At 43.1% G+C, this 24,468-nt stretch overlaps 1 protein-coding gene across 14 annotated transcripts in view; it reads right to left on the bottom strand.

Moving 5' to 3' along the window:
- The window catches only part of UNC13B (unc-13 homolog B), a 222,661-nt gene that overhangs the window by 3,134 nt on the left and 195,059 nt on the right, over window positions 1–24,468 (bottom strand). For 10 of the 14 annotated variants that reach the window (XR_013759547.1, XR_013759548.1, XM_079112448.1 and 7 more), the window contains 22 exons: window positions 24,176–24,403; window positions 23,481–23,622; window positions 21,467–21,636; window positions 20,931–21,046; window positions 20,438–20,601; window positions 19,692–19,842; window positions 18,087–18,155; window positions 16,242–16,331; window positions 15,778–15,906; window positions 12,416–12,543; window positions 11,716–11,801; window positions 5,274–5,400; window positions 4,941–5,037; window positions 4,572–4,715; window positions 4,188–4,265; window positions 3,532–3,609; window positions 3,144–3,232; window positions 2,757–2,909; window positions 2,504–2,627; window positions 2,367–2,423; window positions 2,097–2,177; window positions 1,588–1,735 (listed from right to left, as the gene is read on the bottom strand). Coding sequence is in view for 11 of the 14 variants with exons in the window: in XM_079112448.1 (XP_078968574.1) it covers window positions 1,588–1,735; window positions 2,097–2,177; window positions 2,367–2,423; window positions 2,504–2,627; window positions 2,757–2,909; window positions 3,144–3,232; window positions 3,532–3,609; window positions 4,188–4,265; window positions 4,572–4,715; window positions 4,941–5,037; window positions 5,274–5,400; window positions 11,716–11,801; window positions 12,416–12,543; window positions 15,778–15,906; window positions 16,242–16,331; window positions 18,087–18,155; window positions 19,692–19,842; window positions 20,438–20,601; window positions 20,931–21,046; window positions 21,467–21,636; window positions 23,481–23,622; window positions 24,176–24,403 (2,649 nt within the window). In the remaining 3 variants the exon portion in view is untranslated. Of the gene's footprint in view, window positions 1–1,587; window positions 1,736–2,096; window positions 2,178–2,366; window positions 2,424–2,503; window positions 2,628–2,756; window positions 2,910–3,143; window positions 3,233–3,531; window positions 3,610–4,187; window positions 4,266–4,571; window positions 4,716–4,940; window positions 5,038–5,273; window positions 5,401–11,715; window positions 11,802–12,415; window positions 12,544–15,777; window positions 15,907–16,241; window positions 16,332–18,086; window positions 18,156–19,691; window positions 19,843–20,437; window positions 20,602–20,930; window positions 21,047–21,466; window positions 21,637–23,480; window positions 23,623–24,175; window positions 24,404–24,468 lie in introns of those variants that run through there. The other 4 variants (XM_079112445.1, XM_079112447.1, XM_079112450.1 and 1 more) reach the window with 2 other exon arrangements.

The following is a 24,468-nucleotide window of genomic DNA, read 5'->3' as shown; positions in this document are numbered from 1 at the left end:
CAACACTACACATACTGTGGGGAGCACAAAGATGGGGTGGGGTGGAGAAAGAAGTCCAAGAGCTGTGCCCCACAGTCTACCCCACTTCCTTCAGCTGCACCCATGGTTTGCTTCTTCTAGTCTTCTCCTCATCCACACTACAGTGCTCCAGTGTTCCATATTAGACTTCTCTAGATGGAAATCAACCAAACCATGGGCAGAAGCAGTTGTAAATGTAGAGAGAAGTATGTAAGACCAGCAGCCTCTAATTTCCTAGGGTCTTAAATGACAAAGTTCTCCCTGCAGGTGTACCCCTGTCACCTCCTCTGTGGCCCCTTCTAGTTTCCTCTGTTTTCAATCTAGCTTACAGCTCAATGCTTCTGAAAAGCCCTTCTGGATTAACTCAGATCTTCCTTGATATTACAGGCCTTATATAGGTAGTTAGTTTTATAAAATTTCTCCCTGAACCCCTTAGCCAAACTTATTGCTGCTTCTTTTTTTCCCTCTTCTGGACTAGAAATAAGAACAGATGTGAGAAAAGGGATAGTGTTATAGGTCCTCCACCCTATATTCTTACCTCTTGTCACTCCTACTCTAACTGCTTAGATTCCTCCCCTTTAGGTCAGTTTTGTGCCCCAGATTCACAGCTCAGTAAGACCCAAACCTCCCACTGACACTATCAGGTTCACACCCCCATGCAGCCTACCCAGGTTTCCCTGGAAAAAGCAGTAACAAATATGCCTGGCTTGATATGGTGGCTGGCACCTGTAATCCCAGCAACTTGGTAGGCTGAGGCAGGAGGAATACAAGTTTGAGATCACAGCCTTAACAACTTAGACCCTAAGAGACTTAGCAAGACCCTGTCTCAAAATAAAAAATTTAAAAAAGCACCCCTGGTTTAACTCCCATTACCAAAAACAAAGCAAAGCAAAGCAAAACAAACAACAAAAACCCAAAACAAAACAAAACCAAAACCAAAAATCAACCAAACATACAAATGAGTCTGAAATGTGACTCCAGGGTCAGGTCAGAATTTTAGTATGAGCCTTGTTTATGCAGATGTGTTTTGGTCTAGACAGGCTTGGCTGAAGGCAGAAAGGAAATTCTGAGGATTTCTGAGGAGACAAAACCAGCTGTGTGGTCTTCTGTGCATAAGCACCACCTGGAGGCTGGCAATTCCATTATGCACAGTGCCCCACAGTTTACCCCCTTCCTTCAGCGGCACCCATGGTTTGCTTCTTGTAGTCTTCTCCTCATTCACACTACAGAGTATGGAACCATGGCTCCCAAAGTTACAGCCCTTCATGAGTGTCCCAACTTCCTTCTCAAGGCTTCCTCACAAATTTTTCCTTCTTCCCCCTTACTAGACAGGGTACACTCTATGAGCTCAATAAACATGCACTGGCCAGGGGAAAGAAATCTCAGAGCCCTATGATTCCCCCACCTTGTTTAGGTATGGATCAGGGTAAATATTGAGATCCCCTCAAAAAATCCTAAGATTCAGGTCTGAAAGTCCTTTGAAGAAGAAAGGGCTAGAAGATTCTGACTTCCTAGAGGCAGATGGGTATGGGAGGATAAGGTAGGGATGCAAAGCCCTTAGGCCCTTACCCTGAGTGGTCTGGGAGCGCACAAAGGTCTTGATCAGAGTGTCCGTGGTCTGTGTGTACAGAGACAGAGCATAGCGTAGGGACTGCAGATCTGGGCTCTTTTCCAGGAAGGTTTTCTTTAGTCCATTGCCTCCTGCATGGAAGTATTGCTGAAAGATAAATGAGTACTTACTTTACCCTCTCACAGAGTGACAGCTCCCCCACTGTCCTCAGAGAAGCCAGGACAGTCTCTCAGGTGAAGGGCCCCTTTGGGGTATTTGGCAGGAGCAGTAGAGTAGGGCCACATTCTTGGAGGTAGTATTTGAAGGAAAGATCATACCACCTCGCCAATCTTAAGTGTCCTGAATTTAGGGACATATCTAATTCTCTCTGTGTCCTTCAGTGCATAGGGTCACTTATTTGGATATGGAGTGATAAGAACCTGAGGGACACCTAATCTGGCAGGGTGGAATGCTAAGGTCAGGTGTGTGTGTGGAGGTAAGACTATCTGGAAAAGGGGAAGGTCTCCACCTTGATGGTGTCCAGGGCCAGGTCAAGGACAGCACACTGCTTTGGAGTAAGATTCCGTGTTTCTTCTCGTACCATATGGTCCTGGAACCCCAGAGAAAGCAATAGTGAAGGATAGCTCAGGGAGGTCATGAAAGTCTTGGCTTACCTGCCAGCCCATGGCTGCATACTCCACTCCTCTCCTCCCCTTCCTCCTCAGTCTCCAAACCCCAGATGGCCTTCCTCCCATAGTACCCTCTCCCCAACTTCAGGAGGACCCCACATCCCAAGAACCTTGAGTTTGGAAAGATGGCTCAGCTCCTTGGCAGCAGTGAAGATCAACTGGGTGCCCTGGGCAGAGAAGGGATCAGTCAAAAGCAGAGGACTCCAAACTCCATCAAGAAATGGGAGTGGGAGGGAGATGTCCTCACCGTCTGGTCTGTGAGTGGGGGCAGAACAATCATTCTTTCCATTGTGTTCATCACCACACGCCAGAGCTCCTTCAGGACACGCTTCAGAACTGTCTTCTCACACACAGTGGCAAAAAGTGTGAGGCTGCAGGTCCAGTCAACAGGTGAGGCCAAGTTGAGAGTATTCAGTTTCACCCCATTCCCAAGAGGCTCCTCTGTCTGATGGCCTCTGCTTTGCTTGTCCCCAAAGAAAAGTCCCAAATGCTATACTCACTTGCCATCCAGGAAGTCCATGAGAGGCCGCAGGACACTATCTGCATCCTGAGCCACGGAGGCTCTGGCGTTGGGGGATGCATTTCCTGTGCCTCGAACCTGGCTCAGGATATCGGCCATTTGTCGAACGCACTCATCAATCCGCACCTGGAAGCTACACATGTACCTACAGTGCAGCCCTCCCCTGCCCCCATACCTTAACCCTGGAGCAGCACCAGCTATTCAGGTTCATTTCTGTATGCTTACAGCATGGCTTCAGCAGGGACAGTCAACAGGAGCAGAGGAAAGATCAACATACCTGTAGCTGGCTGAACGGGTATGGGCAGGGGCTCTGGGACTGGCCAGGGATAACATCTGGCCTCAAAAGCCATGTTTTGGGGTCACTGACCTGTTTCCAAACACCACGCTGAGCTCATCCAGAACCGTATTCAGTTTCACCTGCAGTTCCTTCAGACTGTCTGCAGCTTCAGGGTCTAGCTGTATCCACAGAAGGTAGGTCTGGTAAGGCTCCTTCTCTTACCCTCTTCTCTCCTATGCCCGCTCCTCCCTCCTGGGACCTTCTCTCAATTCCTGCTCCACCTCCCAGGGCTTGTTCCTCCCTCCTAGTGACTTACCCCAAAGCCTAGGGCTTTATCTCAAGGTCCTTCTCAGAAGAAGCCAGCTCAGACCCCAAGCTAACCTCCTAAACTATCTCTAATCAATAAATAGTGGAGTTCTGTGGCCAGAGAGTTCAGGAATAACCAGAAAGTATGATGATCCCAAGCCCTAAGACCTACCTCCTTGCCTCCCATGGCTTCAAACATTTTCTCCAGTTGGACCCTCAGTTGCTGCATGTTGTTCATCAGGATGCAGGGCTTTGGGGACAGATGAAGCCATTGAGTCTTGGTTCCTTTCAGCACAGGACCCATTAGGCTAGGGTTCCACCCTCTCTCGCATTGTTCCAAAGCCACAGGGACTTCACATGTTACATAAGTCTCTCCCCAAGCACTGATATTTGGAGCCAATTCAGATAATTCTCCTTGAATGAAGACTAGAAGCAAATTTTTTTTCCTTTTTTTTTTTTTTTTTTGCAGTGCTGGGGATTGAACCAGGGCCTCGTGCTTACAAGGCAAGCATGCTACCAACTGAGTTATATCCCCAGCCCAAAGCAAATGTTTTTTAAGTTAGGTGGTATACAGGTGTTCATGCTATTACCCTTTATAACTCTTTGAGTATCTTCAATTTAAAAAGATTAAGCAAAGGTCTAGCTTGGTAGAAAACAAGGCACCAAAAGGAGGCTGAGAGGAACTCAGTCAAGTTCTCATTATCTTGTGGCATGGGTCTAAAGCAAAGCTCTGGAGGAACCCAGAAGTCAAGAGCATCCGAGGATAGCCTCAAAAGCCAGAAAGGATTCAAATGTCCTCCATTCTCTTTCTCTAAGGCCTGATCTTACCAGTTTTTCTTTTGTGCAATAATCTGGGAAGTTCTTTGATAAGATGTCTGCATACTGCATCAGCACTTTCCCGATGGTCTGAGAAAAAGGAGGAAAGGAAACGGAACCCTTAGTTCTCCCTGAAAGGATCTTGCCTAAGATTGTATTTTTGCATTCCAGAACAATAACATCAGGGAAAAAAAAGGGGAATCTCACACAAAGGGGCAAAGTGTCCTCTCAACCACAGAGAAACACTGAGACAGACCATCTGTCTTCCCCAGACACAAGCAAAGGGCAATGGGTTAATGCTAGGCTTTACCTGAGGTCCTAGCAGAGAGGGGTTGAATCAGGACTGAGACTAGGTTGTGAATACCACAAGGGGAAGGGGGAGAAGGTCAGGGTCACCTTAGCAAATCTCCTCATGTAGTGGGCAAGGATGTTGGGGTCTGGGCATTCCAGCTTCCGGATGATCTCAAAGCTCTGATTGAGCTGCGTGAAGATGTCCACCACAGAGCAGGAAAAAAGTGCGTGCTCTGATGTCTGCTGGAACTAAGGAAGGCCATACAAGGGGGTTACCATTCACAGCTGCTACCTTTTCTCAAGCTTATAGGGCTTGAAGGCCCAGTAGGGGTGGGTCAGTGGCCCTCCACAGCCCTCCTATGGACTCCAAAGGGCAGGGGACATCCAGGCTTGGGGAAGCCTAGGAACTTCTTCCAATAGCTAAATGCTGGGAGACCTGGCCTGTCCCCAGTACAGCCTAAACCCCCAACTTACCCCATCCTTCTTATCTCGTTCCAGGGCCCCACGCAGGAATTCAAGGGACACATCCTCATTCTCATCTAGCCACTGCAACACAAACTGCTCAAACCACCTACAGCCAGAGCAGGAGAATGGGAGGTTGAAGCTAGTGGTTGGCATATGCTAAATGCCTGAGAGCTCCATCAGACTGGCATCCTCTGAAAGGCAAGGCATGTTTTGACACTCTTCTCTTTCTATACTAGTGCCCAGAACAGGCAGTTCCAAGACTGGCCTGCTGAAATGAATTGAGGATACCAGCACCACCCACTCAGGAGGCCCTCTTCCCTCTGTAGTGCCCACATGACTTACGCTGGGTACTCAGGCACCTGCCCCTGGAGGGCAGGCAGATCCTGCACATATTCATTGTGGAGCCACTTCACCTTGAAGTGCAGGTTCATGTAGTCAGCACTCTTACACAGTCGGTCTTTCTCATGCTCTAGCGAGGGGAAGGAGGCTGAGTCAGGTCTGAGCAGCAGAGGCCATAGTTCCCAAACTTTTCCAAGGTAACAGATCCTGTCAGGTGGCTCCACCAGATGTCTCAGAGATATGTGACTCCCAACCTCCTTCTCACAGCCATCTCCCCAACCAGTGCTCTACTCAGCAACTCTCTAAGAACCTGTTCCAAATCTTCTCTAGAAAGAATAAGAGACTCCCAGATGAAGCCTATAGTTTTCTTGTTCTAACTTTCAGAAGGGCAGAGTGACGTCACTGGCCTCTGGTGAAGAAGAGAGAGCTGTAGTTGCTAATGCTGATCACTGAGGACACAGATCAGGACTATAGAGGGACAATGACTTTCTAGATTTTAAAAGAAAATCTTAGTAGTTGAGCCATTCTCCCAGGCAGGCTTAAATGCAGAGATGTGAAGTTTTACATGGCATGAATGGGTCAATGACAACTACATATATTCAGGGAAAACCAAAGTAGGAAGTACAGTTAGTTTGGAAAGTATGAAAACACAGTCAGAAGCAAGGGCCATCATGCTACAGTACATAGAATTATTATTATGGATTTGGAAGGTCATCTAGCTGGCTCTCCAGAGTCTTCTGGAAAATCTAGGACTCAGATCACTCAGCTGGGCTCAGAGTCTGGAGCACTGGCCACACACAAGGTTCTCTTCATTTTCTACCCCTTTGAGAACTGAAGCATTAATTTCAATAATAAAAGCCAATTGTGCGCTGACATAACATAATGGCAAAGGCAAGCAAATGGGGGAGAATACTGAACAACAGAAAAGGAGAGGCCAGTGTCCTTGGGGATTCTGTTGCTCAACTTTGGTATGCCAGAGGTGATGCTCCTCCCAGCAAGGCAGAACATCCAATCTGGGGTTGCTGGCCCTTGTGAATTAGTATAGCAGACAACTGGGGAGGAAATGGAAGCCTGGGATTCAGCTGCAAAAGGTTTCTGGTCCCAGTTCTTTCATCTCCTGGTACTGTAGGCAGCACCATTCCAACCTGAAGTTGCATTTGCTGTCTCTTCTATGAAGCAGTGAGCAGGAAAAGAAAAAGGTATAAGACTAGAGGCAAAGGGACAACAACCAAAAGTTCTTACCACCAGGAAAGAGGACTTTTCGAATACGAATGACAGTGGTTGCTTGTGACAGAGCAAAGACACCAATGAGCAACAAAGAGTAGAAAAATCAGGGACATAAGAGAGACCCTCTTCCCCATCCCAGCCCCTGCAATCCTTGAACCAGTCCTAAACCTAGAAACATGAAAAGGCAGCACCAGTGTCCCCTTCCTGTATAGCAACCCACTGGAGTGGGCAGGGCTGCCCCATGACTCCAGAGCTCCCTAACTCTTCCAGCACCTTAAAGTTACTATATCTACATATAATTCTTACTTTCTCTGTCAGTCCATTATCTATTTCCTGGATTCAGACCCCAATTTCTATAATAAACATTAACTTCTGTGATATAAACACTCATGTGTGCTACAACATGTTCAACTATTCTAACAAGGTCCAAGGAGTTAAGCTCTAGGCAAAGTTGCTCGAAGTTGCTGTATGCTGCTGGTGGTGGGTATAATCTGCAGAAGGGGCAATCTTGTTTTCATAACCTTCTTGCCCTGACTTCTGCTTTCCTCCTTTCATCTTTCATCCATGGAGTTTTTTCAACCTTATGATTTCAACTATCTAGTCTGATGATATATCCCCCAAATCTCTCTTTGGTTCTGGTAATTTTTAGGAAAGGTTTTGATGGAACATCTCAAAGTGTCTAATTTAACTTTATTCTCCATTTCCCACCATCTTAACATCTCCAGGTGAAGTTGAACATAGTGTTCAACTAATCTTACCCTCTTGTCTAATGCTGAGTATTATCCTAAAATCTTTCTTCTTCCTCTATACTCACATCCAGTTAGATCACCAATCCCTGCTGATTTTACCTCCAAAATACCTCCATTTGCTTCAAGTCACACCATTACCTGCCTAGATCTCATTACCACCATCTTAACCTGGATTACCTCCAAAGTGCCATTCCCTTTCAGCCATTCTCCACAGTGTAACCAGAGTGAGTGGCCTTTCTACGTGATAAATCTGATCATGTCAATCCCTTGTTTAACTTGTCAGTGGTCCCCATCTGCCTCAGGATGAAGTCCAGAGGCCTAAACATGGCTTACAACCTCTCATGATTTAATTCTGTCCTACTTCTCCATCTTCATCTCTCACTGATTTCTTCTACTCTGAAAGCTAGTCACATTGAACTATTATTTCCATTTTTCCAAGCATGCCAGCTCTCTCTAGATCACAGATCTTAGACATGCTGCACCCTCCACATGAAATGTTATGTCTCCCTTTCCTTGTCACTACTATCCTCCCTCCTCACCAGTTAAGCCCCTGAAATCTGAAACCTTCAGATTTCAGTGTGTATATCACCTCCTCTATGAACCCTTCCTAGGCCCTCTGAGTCTCTCATATGCTTTTAGCACCCCATGCTTATTCCTTTTGTGGTACTTATAACCATGTATTTTAACTACCAATTTATATATGTTTTCCAGATTGGACTATGAGCTTCTCAAGGGCTGGGACTATGCCTTATTCATCTCAGTGGGGCTCCAAGAATTAGCACACTGCCTGGCACAAAGAAAATATTTAATAAACAATTAGTAATTTACTGAAAAGGAGCAGGAGGGAACTTTCTGTCTCATGTTTTAATTGAGAAAAGTTACATGGATTTTTTAAAAAAATTATCAAATTGCATTCTTAAAGTGCATTTACTTGATTATATAAAAATTATATCCCAATAAAGTCTACTTAGAAAATACTTGAAGGACAACATTTTAAGTTTCCCTTTTACGATAAGCATCAATGCTGCCCTTTTATTATCCCGTCCCCCATCATTTGCCCTCCATATTCTAGGAATCACTAGGTTCAGCTATCATTTCTTTTAATGTCTATTGAAGCCCATTTCTTTCATCCCTAAATTGTTACAATAGCCATTCATTGTCTGTGTTCTCTGTTTCCATCTCCCTGTCCCAGCTGCTCTGTTTTACAGAGGTAAAATCTTATTAAAATTCTACTTTGTGCCAGACAAGGTGGCTCATGCCTGTAATCCCAGCAACTTGGGTAGGAAAATAACAAGTTTGAGGTCAGCCTCAGCAATTTAGCAAGACCCTGTCTCAAAATACAAAATAAAAATGGTTGGGGGTGTGGCCCAGTGGTAAAGAGTACCTGGTTTCAATCCTCAGTACTGCAAAAAAGAAAAATAAAAAATTTGTTCATTGTATCTCTGCCTATAATGGTTACTTTCTGTTCTTTTTTTTTTTTATTGTAAACAAATGGGATACATGTTGTTTCTCTGTTTGTACATGGAGTAAAGGCATACCATTTGTGTAATCATAAATTTACATACAGTAATGTTGTTTGATTCATTCTGTTATTTTTTCCCTTCCCCCCACCCCTCCCACCCTTCTTTACCCTCTATACAGTACTTTCTTCCTCCATACTTGCCCCCCTCCCTAACCCTAACTCTAACCCTAACATTAACCCTTCCCTCCCCCCCTTTATGTGTCATCCTCCACTTATTAGCGATATCATTCGTCCTTTGGCTTTTTGAGATTGGCTTATCTCACTTAGCATGATATTCTCCAATTTCATCCATTTGCCTGCAAATGCCATAATTTTGTCATTCTTTATGGCTGAGTAATATTCCATTGTGTATATATACCACAGTTTCTTTATCCACTCATCAATTGAAGGGCAACTAGGTTGGTTCCATAGTCTGGCTATTGTGAATTGAGCAGCTATGAACATTGATGTGGCTGTATCTCTGTAGTATGCTGATTTTAAGTCCTTTGGGTATAGGCCAAGGAGTGGGATAGCTGGGTCAAATGGAGGGTCCATTCCAAGTTTTCTAAGGAATCTCCACACTGCTTTCCAGAGTGGCTGCACTAATTTGCAGCCCCACCAGCAATGTATGAGTGTACCTTTCTCCCCACATCCTCGCCAACACCTGTTGCTTGTATTTTTGATAATCGCCATTCTAATTGGGGTGAGATGGAATCTTAGGGTGGTTTTGATTTGCATTTCTCTTATTACTAGAGATGTTGAACATTTTTTCATATGTTTATTGATTGCTTGTACATCTTCTTCTGTGAAGTGTCTGTTCATTTCCTTAGCCCATTTGTCGATTGGATTATTTGTATTCTTGGTGTAGAGTTTTTTGAGTTCTTTATAGATTCTGGAGATTAGTGCTCTATCTGAAGTATGATTGGCAAAGATATTCTCCCACTCTGTAGGCTCTTTCTTCACATTACTGATAGTTTCCTTTGCTGAGAGAAAGCTTTTTAGTTTGAATCTATCCCAGTTATTGATTCTTGCTTTTATTTCTTGTGCTATGGGAGTCCTGTTGAGGAAGTCTGGTCCTAGGCCGACATGTTGAAGATCGGGACCTACTTTTTCTTCTATAATCTGCAGAGTCTCTGGTCTGATTCCAAGGTACTTTCTGTTCTTAATAGCTAAGATTTATTCAGGGCTGAGTTAGTGCCAGGCAGTATGCTAACTATGTTCTATATACCTCAGTTGTTTCATCAGCTCAATGAAATCGAAGCCATCATCACTCCCATTTTGCAAATAAGAAAAGGGGAGCTCACAAAGATTAAGCAGCTCAGTCCAAGGTCACACTGCTAAATAAGTAGTGAAACTGAGATTTGAAACCAGTACAGTTGTTCATTTTCTTTAAACAGTTTTTAACTGTGTGTGTGTATGTGCGTGGCTAATTTTGTTTGTTTTTTGCAGTACTGGGGATTGAACCCAAGACCTCACACATGCTAGGTAAGTATTCTACTACTGAGTTACATCCCTAGCCCTTTTTAAAATTTTTGAGACAGTCTCACGAAATTGCCCAGACTGGCCTCAAACTTGTGATCCCCCTGGCTCAGGTGCCCAAGTAGCTGGGATTATAGGCACGTCCTACCACAGTCAGCTTATGTTTGTTTTAAACATTAGCTGAACTCCTTTTTAAAAGATACCTCACCTGGAACCCTATATATGATTGATGAAAGAAAGTTGATCACTGGCATCAGGAAAAAGGGTTTCCCTTTTTAATTAACTTAGCTCTTCAGATATTTTAGTCTGAAAACCTCTACTCCACCACACGCTATCCCTTACTTGTGGAACTGATTTATTTTTCATGATTATTTATGTTTTCCCCTGAACCCATAGGAGCTGGAGTTCTTAAAGAACTGAGATCAAATGAATTCAGTTTGGTGACTGCTGCCTGAAGGAGGACTAGTGACCTTCTCACTAGCCTGAGAGGTGAACTGTGGGCTATAGCTCCAGGGTAGACCCAGTGTGAGAAAGATGTATCTCCTGCGCTGGGGTTGAATTACAGAATGCATGTGTGTAGTTTGTGGTTTTCACAAACTTACTGCATATCTTCGAGGTCTCTCTCAACCTCAAGATTAATTGCTTCTAAAACTCATAAGTTTTAAGAGTCTGAGTATTGGCCATTTCCACTGCCCTCTACCCAAATAACAGATCCAGACTCTACTTTGTGCTTGCTCTAGGTCCTCCTCCTTCTAGATCTACTTTGAGGAGCAAGACAATCCTATACAAACAGACAGGAAAGACAGCTAAATAGGTGAGCACAAATGAGTACAGATGGGAAGGTGACACACGTAGGGAATGGTATCTTTGTGAACCAAGGTAGGAATTGAAAAAAAGAATAAGCTAAATGAACAAGATGAATAATAACATCTGTGGCCCTACTCTATAGGGGTAATGAGGAAAGAACTGGCTTTGTCACATTAACCCAGAGCAGCTTTCAAGGAAAGTTAGGTCAGTTAGTGCCCAGCATGAGAAAATAACAATATCTACCTATGTACTTAAGGTTCTCTGATTGTTTAAAACGGTAGGATAGGTTTCATGAGACTATTCTCTTGGAAGCTACTTGCCTAGCTGGATAAGAAAAAGGTTTGCTTGGGAAGAGGAAGCCACCTTTCCAGAATGCCCACCATGGGAGGATTTGATCTTGGTATAACCTACATCTATGTATGAACGCGTGCGCGCGCACGTGCGCGCGCGCACACACACACACACACACAGACACACACACACAGCTGTTTCCATTATTTCCTTTGGCTGCAGTTCTGCCCATCTAAGGACTCCTAAGGCCCACCCTCCCACCATGGCTAGAATCCCTCTAATCTCAGTGCACCATTTACACAGAACTTATAGTTGTCCAAGAGAGGATGGGATTGCTTACAAGGTGCTTGGGCTAGGAGCCTGAAACCCACTGACTTGGTCAGATCCTTACCCTCTAAGGCATATTTCATGTCTTGGGCAAACAGATGCCACATCACTTCTGCACTGACTTTTCCCACATTCAATTCCTGAGGAAACCTGGATGACAGAAGAAACTACAATCAGAAAACAAGGGAAGAGCTATCTGATGTGATTCATTCCAAGATCCCTACTTCTTGGAGTTCATACTGAAGAGAGGAGAAGCCAAGGGAACAAAGCTAGTCTCATATGGAGAAAAGGAACCCAGGGGCTAATGATAGGCCAAGTGTGGTCAAAGGGGATCCCCTGAGGCAAGCAGGGTCCAGGGGAGAGAATGCACAAAAAGCAAGGAATTGAGGTCCAGAGGAGGATTGAGGGTGAAGGCAGGCCTAAGCTAAATAAGGTGGAGGAGAAAAGGCAAGGGGTGGGCTCTAGAAGGCCCACTTTAATCACAATGGACAGAAACATACACACATGGTCTCTGGATCCCCTGGGGCTCCCAGCAGCCTCTCACTCCAGGGAGGCTGGCTCAGTCTAGGCAGGACCCCCCATTATGTTTCCACACCTGTCTCCAGAAACAGTTACTCAGACAGATACAAGGGACAGAGGGACAGACTGACGGACAGGAGGAAGAGGTGGCACTGTAAACATACAGAGATAGGAAAGAAAGAAGCTGTTAGACAGATGGACAGACCAATCACCAACAAGACAGGGTCATGTAGGGTAATACTCACTGGTTCAGAACAGGTGTATAGGAATTTTTATCTTCCTCTATGATTGACACAATGAGTGTGATGAGTTTGGGCCAAAAATCCAGGTTCCGAATGCTGGGACCTTGTTCCTCTAGAGGTAGCTCCTGCTTCTTGTTCCAGAGGAGATAGTGAGAGACAATAGAATTGGAGAGTATCTCAAATCTTTCTCTTTTTATTCCCCATCCCATGTCCCTTCCTCTAGAATCAGGGACCCTTCCTAGAGCCTGTCTTCCACAAGATTGCGCCTGTTCCATGAGAGGGGTCACTACTAGGAGGCCTTGCATCCCTTAAGAAGGTCACTTCCCAGGCCCAGCTTGGTCAGTCCAGGAGACATGAAAGTACCCATCCCTTTCCTTCTCCTCATTTGCTTTGGTAGATGACTCCCTGGCTGAAGTGAGCTCCTCTCCAGCCTCATTAATAGGTATAGTTCTATATGACCCTGACAGGCAGCCCTTCTAGTGGTATCCCTTCTCTAAGCCCCCTAACTCCACCACACATACATATCTCAGCTCTGAGAAGCTCCTTCTAATTCTGCATGAACTACTAGCCAGACCTCATATGCTTTTTGGCCTAACTTTCAGAAGTGTAGGACTTCTGTGAACCCACTAAAGGTCATTAGGGAGAAGAACTGCATCTAGGAGGCTACGTGCCTTGCTGGGTAAGAAAAAGGCTTGCTTGAGAAAAGGCAAAAGAATAGTGGTGGATCTCAGGAAGAGAGGAGCCCTCCATATTTAGACCCCAGAAGGAATAAGTAGGGGTTTCCACAGAGATACTGGAGTGGATGTTGTCACTACAAAGTCTCTAACAGTCCTTAATAATAAGCCTGTATCACTAAGAAGTTACCAGAAACCAAGACAGAATCTATGTCTTATTGATTCTACCTCATTAACATCACTTAAATATATCTCTTTCTTTTACTTTTGCTAACATGATCCTGGCTGACTCTTATCATTCAAGGATCTCCTGATTGGTCTTTAAACTTCAATCCAATACCTCCTCTAGGGAGCTGTCAGTGTGATCTTTCTATAAGAGAAATCTCAGTGTTATTCCTCTGCTTAAAGTCTTTCAATGGTCTTCAATTAAGTTTAAACTCCTTATCTTGAGACAAAGGTTCTTCAGAATATGACATCTCTCAACCTCATGCCTTACCACTTCTCTTCTGTTGAAGCCAGCATCATACCATGACCACCACTTCCTTATTATGGTACCAGGCACTCTAAGGACTTTATACACATTATCTTCTTTGATTGTCACAATAACTCCATTGAATAGAAATTATTATCATTTTCAGATGAGGAAACTGGGGGTTATATGACTTGCTCAAGGTCATATAACTGTAAATAGCAGAACCAAGATTTGTTCCCAGATAGCTGAATTCCAAAGCCTGATGCTATAACTATCCCCATTAAATTGTTTTTATTTCCTTAAATTAACATACTTATGCACAGTTCTGTGCTACCAAACATTCTATTTTCTCCACATGGTATCCCCTCCTTATTCCTTTAGCCCCTTTCTTGAGCTAAATATCCTACTCCTTCCTTAAAACCCAGGTTGAATTTTACTTGGGTAATTTTTTCTGACACCCCTAGTGTGATTAGATGCCATTCCTGTGGGGTTCCAGAACACCCTCTGTGAAACTCTAATATAGACCTATCAGAGAACTAGAATTACAATAAAATATAATAAAAATAAAAAGAACAATAAATGTAGCAGTTTGCTTCCACCTCCAGTAAACAATAAGCTCCCCAAAGGCAGAGGGATGTCTTACTTAACTTTACATCTCTAATGCCCTGGATATTAAATGGATAAATGGATGGATGGATGGATGGATGGATGGATGGATGATTGAACCGATGACTGAAGGAAGGTCAGTAATGGAAATGTTAAAAAATATCAAGGAGTTTTACCCCAGTGTAAATATTAAACAATGAGAAAATGAGAATGAGAGAAAGTAAAAAGCAGATAGCAAAATAAAAAAGGCTAAAGCAAGTCCTTGAATGGTTTGCAGGCACTCTTCAAAATCAATAGTTCATTCTCATGCTGGGGCATGGGAACCAAATATTCAAACCAATACCTGCATAACTGAAAGATCAAAAGTGATGACAGTGTTTTCCCCAATATGAGAGAATTTATAGATGGTTGACAGAGGGAGCCAGAATATAGCAAGCAAAACAAAGATCCCAGAAAAACCTCCCATGGATATTAGAACCAATTTTTATAAACCTTAAAAGAAAGAAGCCTTAAACGTATGACTGGTGCAAAAAACACACTTGGAAATGAGAGGAGGAAACATGAAAAAGATTTTAGTCTTCACTAAGGTTCTCCTAGGAAGCATTAAAAATAGGATATATTCACTAAAAGATAAATGCTCAATAAATTTAGATCAATAGAGTCCTATCATTTGGTCCTATTACCTTTCAAAGTCTATCTCAAATGCCCCTTGTTTTATGTAGCTTTCCCCCATATCTGGTCAAGAATGACTTCCTCCTTGGAATCCTTTCAATCTTATCCCTTTTTAAAGAGGCCCTTCTAACAGACTACTTTTATTAAAGTTACATATATGCTCATGAGACTGAAGTTTTACTAAAGAAGATTGTGCTTTCCTCAGACCTGGCCTAGGACAAACATTTGTTAGACTGAAGAAAAGTTACTCTGTAAATATATGGCTAGCAAGATATTCCTGACAGGAACTGTAACTGAGTAATTGGATCCAGAAGGAAGTCCAGGCTTTGAAATGAGAAGGGGGAAATATATATGTAAATCTGAAGGATCTAGAGAAAGGTACTAAGTCATCAGGCACTGATTTAGGATGCCAGTCTAAAACAGGTAAAACAGCCAGCCTCACAGGAGCAGGTTGGCCTTGAGAATCAGATGGTTATTATACCTCAGAAGATATCAAATTGCAGAACAAAAGTGACCAGAGAGAAAAGTTAAACTTTCATGAGCCAGGAGCTCAGAGGAACAGCAATAGATCTCAGGAGAAGGCGGCACAGAACTTATAGGGATCTACATGAGTCAGAACAAAATTAACCTTCAGTAAGAAAAAAAGACTGCAATGAACTGAGAATTTCACTACTGAATGCCTCAACTGTGCTCAAAAAGAGGTTCACTTTCTTCAGCACCAAAGTAAAACTTACTGCTATTTCTGTTCAACTCAGGTGTCACATTTTGTCCAAGAGTCCATATTAATCCACAAATATCTCAATTAGATATTTCATATTCTATAACTCACTTACCCTTAAGCACAAGGACTTTGTCCTGAGCTCCTTTCAGGACTCTAGCAAAGAAAATCTCAGGCTCCAAAGAGCCAGTCAGCTGGCCCCACTAGATCCCAATCTTCTTACCAGCTGGTACTGGCGATTGTATAAGTCATGGCAGTTGTTGAAGATATACTCATAGGTGGAGTTCAAACAGGCCTTCACACAATCCTTTACCACCTGGCTGGCTCGTGGAGGGCTCTGCAGTTCTTGCACCTGTTGATTGATAGAAGAAATACAGGCTTAGGGTCCTGCTCACCTATGTAGGATATCCTCCCAGCATTCCCCAAACCTACTGCAGATTCTTCCATCCCTTTCTGGTTTCCCAGACCTTGCCATGGGATGAAATTGCCAGGAAAGCAAATAGGGAGAACTTCCAACTCATCCTTGTTATCCTATGGTCTATGTACTCTCTCAGAAGTAACCCAGGGAATAGGTATAAGGAAATGTAAGCTTAGAGAATCCTATAGCCACCAACTCTGCCCAATAATGCTTACTCTTCTGTGGTTACGGCCTCAGTCCAGCAACCCATCAGCCCAGTTCATCCTTACCTTCATTCTGAAGAAAGTAATGCTGGTCAGCAAATCCACTGTGGATTTTAAATCCTGAAGCCGTTCAGGGCTCCCAGCAGGGAAATTATTCTGTTGTAAACCAAGCAAATGTAAGAAAGGAACAGGGAAATATGAAAACCTTCCCTGCCAAAAGTAATGCAATCAAAAGCAACCGAGTGAGATTTTTCTGTAGTTGAGCTGGGCAAAAAAGTTGTAATATTAGAGGTTTCCCTCTTTCTTTTCAAGAACCTGAAGACAGGTCCTTCCCAAAGCAGAGATTAATACTCTACAGCTCAGAAAGCAACATCCTCCCCACAATCCTATTTTCAATGCAATGTTTTTGTTCAAATGAACACCCCTGACACACACACACACACACACACACACACACACACATACACAAACAAACCATTTTCCTGGATGAAGGTTCTTATACCCAGTGAGTTCTTCAAAAGTCATAATCTAACTGTACATCCTGGAATATAAGTGCAGTCCCACTACATAAAGATCAATCTGAAACCTAGGACCTGTACTTCCATACAGTAGACCCTATTTCTTCTACTATTCTAGAGCCAGAAGATGGTGGAACTCTGAGCAGAATTTCTTTGGAGTGAGATCCTCTGGATTTTCCTGCATGCCTTACTTCATTCCTTTTGGAATGAGTTTTAGGAGGAAACTTCCATGGAGGGCTAAAGGGAGGCACTGAGCCACTCTCCACTTCTAAGAATCAATTTTTTTGTTTGTTTTGGTTTTGGTTTTTGGTACTAGGGATTGAACCCAGAGGTGCTTTGCCACACTGAGCTACTTTCCCAGCCCTTTTTATTTTTATTTTTTGTGAGATCTTGCTAAGTTGCTGAGGCTGGCCTGGAACTTGTGATCCTCCTGATTCTGCCTTGTTAGTTGCTGGGATTACAGGATGAGCCACCATGTCTGACTCCCAAGGGTCAGTTTTAAAACCTTGAAATGGTTGCTTATATGTCAAAAATAAGATACACAGTCATCTCCCCATTATTTGTGCAAATGAAGGACACTGAAAGTTTAACTAATTAAAATCTCACTTTTTTAAAAAAAGATTTTTTAAGGTTATTTTTATATTTACTTTTAAATGTGTGTACATTGCCTGCTCTGTAATTTCACATTTTAAGTGAGTAATAAATCCATTCTAAAAAGATGTAACTTAGGAGGAGTTGAAAAACTCCCATCTTCTTTTTCCTGCCCCATCCAATATATCCACCCTCCCACTACATCTATTTCCTCCCTCCACACTAGGCATGGCTATGACCTCTGATACAAATTACTTGCCCATGCCGAGCTACTCTTTTTCCCCCTAACTAGATTCTCATGCTTCTCCTGAAAAATGAGGAAAGTATGAAAAAATACTAAATGAAAATATAATTAAGTATTCAATTTCTTTTTTAGACAGGTCTCCCTATGTTGCTCATATGGGCCTCAAATTCATGATCCTTCTGCCTTAACCTCCCAAGTAGGTGGGATTTCAGGTGTGCATCACCTCACAAGTATCTAATTTTTTGAAGGGCACTTCCAGAAGAAATTATCTTCAGGAAACTTCCTAATGGGAATGTTATCAGAGAATCTGGTAGAGTGATATTGAGTGGGATTGAAAAACAACCTGTCTATAACAAGCAGCCAGACCTGCTATTTATAAACAGCATGGTCCTTGGAGTTAGGAGAACCACAGGTGTCAGTAGCATTAGCCACCTGGGACGGTGTGATGACAGACCAATTTTCCTGTTTTCAGTCTTTATATAACCAAGATTGGCCTATGTCTCCCTACTGAATTTGATATTATCTATTATCCCATCTCACAGCCATGTCTTCACTTACTCTGTATGTAGAGAGGTCTATCCTCAGTGAGTTGTGTAGCTGGTCCAGCAGTTTTACAAATCTCTCTTTCTGAGGGTGAGAAACAAATAATGAGAAGGGAGAAAATCTATTTCAGAGGCCCCTAATTGCATCAGAAACAGAACCACTTGTGGGTATGGAGAAGATATCTGAGTGGCAACACTTCCTATTCCATCTCTGCCCATGGGGAGAACAACAAACAAGGTAAAGGAAAAAGAGGACAAGTGGTTCCTTTTCCATTTCTTAGCTGCTCTGTCTCAAACTAGGGAATCTTCTCCCACTGATAAGGGGAAAATCAAGTCCCTAGAAGGGAAACATCCCTTTCTATACCCAAGTCAACAGGACATCACTCAAGCATTTCAATATTAGTCAGATAAAAGAAATGTCAAGTACATTCTCCAACTTATTCCTGAGTTCTGAGGTTTCTTGACTTATCTTGGACAATGCATAGCAGTCATATAGCCATGGCCTGGCAGTGAAGATGGAAGGGAGAAGAGGATCAGACATGAGGAGTCTCTCTTTTATTTTTGAGTACTGGGGATTGAACCCAAGGGTGCTTACCCACTGAGCCACATTCCCAGCTTTTTATTTTTTGAGACAGGGTCTCACTAAGTGGCTTTGAACTTATGATCTCCCGCCTCAGCCTCCTGAGTTGCTGGGATTACAGGTGTGCGCCACCATGCCTGGTAAGGGGTCTCTTTTTAAACCACTTTCTAATTTACCTTAATGTATACTTTTTAAATGTCAAAATATATAACACATACTATTTTAGTAGTTGATTTTCATAGAAAAAGTGTAATTAAGTGTGGGATCATGTATCTGAAAGCTGTTGGCACAGCATTCCTACAACTCATGTTAATTATATTCTTAGATATTGATTATGTCAGTTCATGATGGAATGAAACAAAATGGAACAGATATTTGAATGCTTAATCAATTACATTAATTCATCTACAGAAAGACCCTATCAACAATAACAAAAAAAGTGATTAGTATCAAAAAGCAGGTCTCATGGACTCAATTGATGAGGATTGAATATAAGCCATTTTATCTCTACAAAGGGACTCTCTGTGATGGGTCAGAAATATTTCTTCTGGTTTACAGCAATTTATGTCAGGTGACATTATGAATTAATGATTCAACTTCTCTGGTACCTTAACCCAAGAAGAGCATACCCTGGAAAGGGAAACAGTCTGGGTACACACTGTCATCCTCACTTAGACATCAGTCTTACATAATCTTAAAAGGTTTAAGTCTGATGCAAAGAAACTGAATAATATTGAGAAAGGTCCATTTGTGAACCTGTAAGACTGAAGAACATGGTGACTCAGCCAAGTTTTTAACCAAGAGAGTTTGTCTGAGACTAGGTGGCAATCCTGCTAACAATACAGTGGTGCTATCATTTATCTGTGTCTGAGCCAAGTCAATTAATGTAGTCTACATATCCATAAGGAAAGAAGGCTCATCTATCAAGGTGGCAAATACCTGAATTTTAGGCACATTGATTCTATACAACTGGCTAGCAAAAAATCAAATTTTTATTAATTGATAACAAATGGGCACATTATGTGTTTGTATCACACTCACCCCAAAGTTGGAGGCTGCAAAGCGGTCAGATGCAGAGACATTGGTAGAGGCAGTTGTGTGGGCATAGTAGGCATTGATATTGGCCAGCAAGGTGCTCATCACTGCTGGCACACCAGGACACATGTATTTGGATGACAAACAAGCAAAGTGCCTGAAAAACACAGCATCCTCACTCTCAAAGATTCTGTAGAGCTTGCGGCAAAAGCCAAGTAGGAATTCAATAAGGTCATAGGATCAATGACACATAGCCGGGGTGATCATTGCTTTGCTTATGCAGGGTTGCTGCCTGTGTACAGCTCTCGTGGTAGCCTCACCAACACGTCTCACATTAATTATGAATTCCTATTACGCAAGTCCTGGTTGACTCTGCACACAAGTGCTTTCCCTACAGTTTAGTGCCCTCTCCAACTCCCACGCCAGTCTAAGTAAGCTTGCTGGTCATCCCCGCATATACATGAGGATATACATGTCCCTGACTGCTCAGGACTGTAATGTCTGGGCATGTGTGTACATGCATTCCATCTTATGCCTTTTTCCCTTCCAATTCCTGAATTTGGGAGTAGACAGATAAATACCTTGAGATACAAACATACTTCCTTTCTACATATATCCTTTGCCATGAGGCATAAAGCAAAGCAAGAAATCCTTGCACACTACCCCACTAAGCATGTGTCCACCACATCATGTTTCCTCATAGCCACCCCAAGAATAGGTAGCCACTTCCCAGAGCCCCGAGGGAGCCTCACGTCATGGCCTGATATATGGACTCAATGCCATAGCGCATGGAAAATTCATCCACAATTTCTTGGGCTGTCTCATCGAAGTACACCTTCCACGCATCATCTCCTCGAGCCTCAGGGATCTGGATTCCTCCACTGCCCTGAATGTCTGTGAGATAATGGAAAAGGTTCTGCAGGACACAGAACAGAGAAAAGGAAAGGGTTAAACAGAGATAAAGAGCAAAACCAAATCCTACTGGTAAAGTCCAAGAGAATGTTAATAGGATCCTGTAGCAATTCTGTCCTTTGAATTACTGCTTGGTTCCTCCTGAGTGCCAGCAGGTTGTTCTCACATTAGTAAAAAAAGAATTGAGTCTGGGCTCCATCCCTCAGGTTGTCCAAGATAGCACAGAAAGCCAAGGAAAAAAATGAAACAGTCCCCAGACCTTAACCATCTAGCAATCCTCAAGGGCTCCTCCCTGCTTTCCAGCTCCCCACCTACAAAGGGCTGCTGGCTCACCTCATGGAGGCATGTATACTGCACATGGTACGGAGCTACCTTCTCCTCCCCCTTGATCTCCACACTGATCTGTAGTCGGATAGCACCTGAGACGGCTGACTTGTCTGTCCTCTTCTCTAAGAATGAAAGAAGACTGGAGATTAACACCAATGAAACTACAGACAGTGTAAACAGCCCCATCCTGGCTTAACCCAAGAGAAAAAATGGCACCAACCCAGGAATTCGCCTAATAGGGTGAACTTACATATAGTCCACAAATAACCCTATACTAGCTAGGTAAGAGAACAAAAGTGGTTAGGAAGCTAGAGGCATTAGGGTTGTGAATGAAGAAAAAGGGCCTCCTGCAACCTGGAGAATATTCAGCCAGAGCAAGTTCCTGTCACTCCAACTCCCCTGTTCTCCATTCCCACACACAGTCAGCTCTCTGAAGGTTGGACAGGCTCCGTAGGGAGGTATGCTTTGGGGATTAGTGATATCCCCAGTTCCCCTTTCATGCTCTCCTTTCCTAGCAACTTTTTCTGGTCTGGTTTCCTCACCCAGATTATACCAGACATCCATCTCGCCACTCAGTGTCCGAACCTCGATGATGGTTTGGCCAAGGAAATCATCAGACTCTCGCTTTAGCCGCTGCTTCACTCTTGATTTGATGTCATCATCCTCATCCCACACACGTACCTTAATGCGGTCAGAGGAGTTATGGCACTCACTGTGAGAAAATTAGGTAAGTTCTGTTAGGGAAAGACCCTGCATCACTACTCCTATTGCTTCAAATTCCCTCCCCCAAACTCCATCAACTGTATTTCAGAGCCTGAAAGAGCAAGAAGAGTCAGGGTCCAGTGATACTAAAGTTTCAAATGAATAAGTCTATCCCAGTAAATAGTCTTCCACCCCTTATTTGAGTGGCTGTGTGTGTCATTATCTAGTCCTTATTGCCCTGAAACAATAGGGGAATGTGCAATTAGGGTCAATTTTGATTTCCTTTGTAGCTAACTGTAGTAGCAATACCAACAGGACAACTGCTAGACATGCCACAAAGGAAGCAACTGCTAGCTCCCTCCCAAGGTCTAATACACAAAGTGAGTAAAGGTGCTAGATGTTTCTGGTAGGTCCATATGGTCTTATTTGCTTGTTAGCTCTATGTAAATTCCCTATCTATTCAACTATGTGCCTGGTGAACTTCTGTCATCCTTTATTATTCCCTTGAATTATCATTTCCTCTATGGTGTTTACTTTGGATAAGAGAATTGCCCAGGTTCCCCTCTCACCCAAAAGTTGTTCTGGTCCTGTTCTCTCACCCAAAAGTTGTACTTAGCAGAATTTGCTGTTCCCTTTTCTGGGTTCTCATAATATCTTTCCACATTTCATTACAATATTTTAGTGTAACTACTGCTGTATTAAAAAATAATGGACAAATCAACAGTGATCTTCCTGAAGCCAGAGACTATCTTGATCATTTTGAGATATTGAAGATTGTGTAGGGGGTCTTGTACAGAACAGGAACTTAAGTTGATTTACTAAAAGTGAGCAAAAATGACCACAGAGCCAGTTCATTTAAAATTAGTCATATAGTCAGGCAGAAATCATTCAGATTCTCAAAGAAACAAGTGCTTCTCCTAGTAACTGTTGCCCTGGATCAAAGATTAATTTTACTATACCACAATTCCTTTCCACATAAATTCTTTGAGGAGCTAACAGAAGATGGCTTCTACATAGGTACCTGCTCAGCCACCTGATTCAGATCCAAAGTCCTAATCCCTAGGCCTTAGAAGTGGGAGGATGAAGCATCTGGATTCTCCAGACGTTAGTCCAACTCCTAGCCAGAGTTGGCCATTTTTCAAAATCAACCTTTACAATTACATAAAATAGTCTATAAAAATGAGTTAATGGAAAAAGGAATGGAGGTGAAACCTGAGGCAGAAAGAAAAGTTTCCCTTAAGGGAATTGGAAGCTTCTCCAGAACCCAGATTTCCATCTTCGAGTCAGAATTATCCACCAGTTGTAGGACAAGGACATTCTTTCCTTACTCCTTAGAAAAATCCAAACCTAGCTGGGCATGGTAGCACACAATTGTAAATCAGTGACTCAGGAGACTGAGGAAGGAGAATCACATGTTTAAGGTCAGCTTTAGCAACTTAGTGAGGCCCTAAGCAACTTAGTGAGAGATTGCCTCAAAATAAAAAATAAAAAGGGCTAGGGATGTAGTTCATTAAATGCCCCTTGGTTCAACTCCTAGTATTTAAAAAAAAAAAAAAAAAAAAAAAAGGTTCAACCTTTCCTAGACAGGGCTGGGAAGTATAATAGGGTAGTTAGAAAAAGCAACATGGGGTACCCGGGGGCCTCATAAATAGCCCAAGTTAAGAAAAGGTGTGGGCAAAGTGCTTCTATGAGAAGAAACTCAGAGAAAGAATGACTGCTGCCCAAGTGAAGAATGTGAGAAATGGGATTTCTTCACTGCCTTTGCCTCTTCCCAGGACTCAAGACTAGAAAAGCAGGATGTAATGCTGCTTCTAAAATACACAGTCTCAGATAAGACAAAACTCTGTGACTTACAAATGGAACTTCTCCTCCCAAACAGGATTCAAGTTTCCAAAAATGGTCTTGGTACGTTTCTTGGTTTTACCAACTTGCACAGTCACATAAGGGTCACTGGATCCTGTTTTGTCCTTGGCTTGTAGGCCCTGGGCACATACCACTGCAAACCAAGCACACACAGGAGGCTTCAGATTAGACTTCAGAGGAAGTCAGAAGCCCTCCGTAGTACCAATCATAGGCTCTTCATCTTAAAGCAGCCTTCCTCTCCCCGTGTGCCTCCATGTCTATACTTAGTCTTGGGCCACTGCCTGTCTCTCAAAAACTAGCCCCAACAATCCCAGCTCCCTACCCAAACCCTAAATTACCATTTACCCCTCACTGATACTTACTCCCTCTGATGTACGCATGTGCTTCAATTCCACCCACCTGGTAAATAAACCATTAGTTAACTATTCCCTGGTCACCTATCTCTCCCCTCCTCCTATCTTGAAATCTTTGTATTATAACTCACATTGTTTACAGGTGCCAATCTTGTCTCTCCAAGTTCTAGGGTCTAGGTGAGGAGGAGTGATAAATAATGAGGCTCTCCTGCTTCCCCTCAGTTCTCTCTTCTTTCCCCCAATCACTTGCTTCTTCACACTCAAGATGCTTTTTCCCAAGGCTCCTTCCCATAGCCCAGGCATCCCTGTCCCCTCCAACTTTTGCCTGCTCACCAGTGATGGTAATCTTGGCTGACCATTTAGAGGTGCCATCCAGTACACTCTGTTTCACTGTTTTCATCTGCTGCACGTGGGCAACTTTGCTCACTGTGAAGACATCCCTGATAACATCAAAGATCTCCGGTTTATTTCGTTCTCGGATCTTCATGCGGTCCTTCATGGCCATGATAATGTTCTGTGTCCGGTCCTCAGCTCCATGTTTAGAGCTCTTTTCTGCAGCCCCTGAAGGATGGCCAGACAGAAAGCAGGATTAACCAACAGACCACCTACTAGACCAAGGTTGAGCT

Source organism: Sciurus vulgaris, assembly GCF_902686455.1.
Source record: "Sciurus vulgaris genome assembly, chromosome: 15".
In the NCBI taxonomy this organism is placed as follows: Eukaryota; Metazoa; Chordata; class Mammalia; order Rodentia; family Sciuridae; genus Sciurus; species Sciurus vulgaris.
This window is presented reverse-complemented; position numbering and strand designations above follow the sequence as displayed.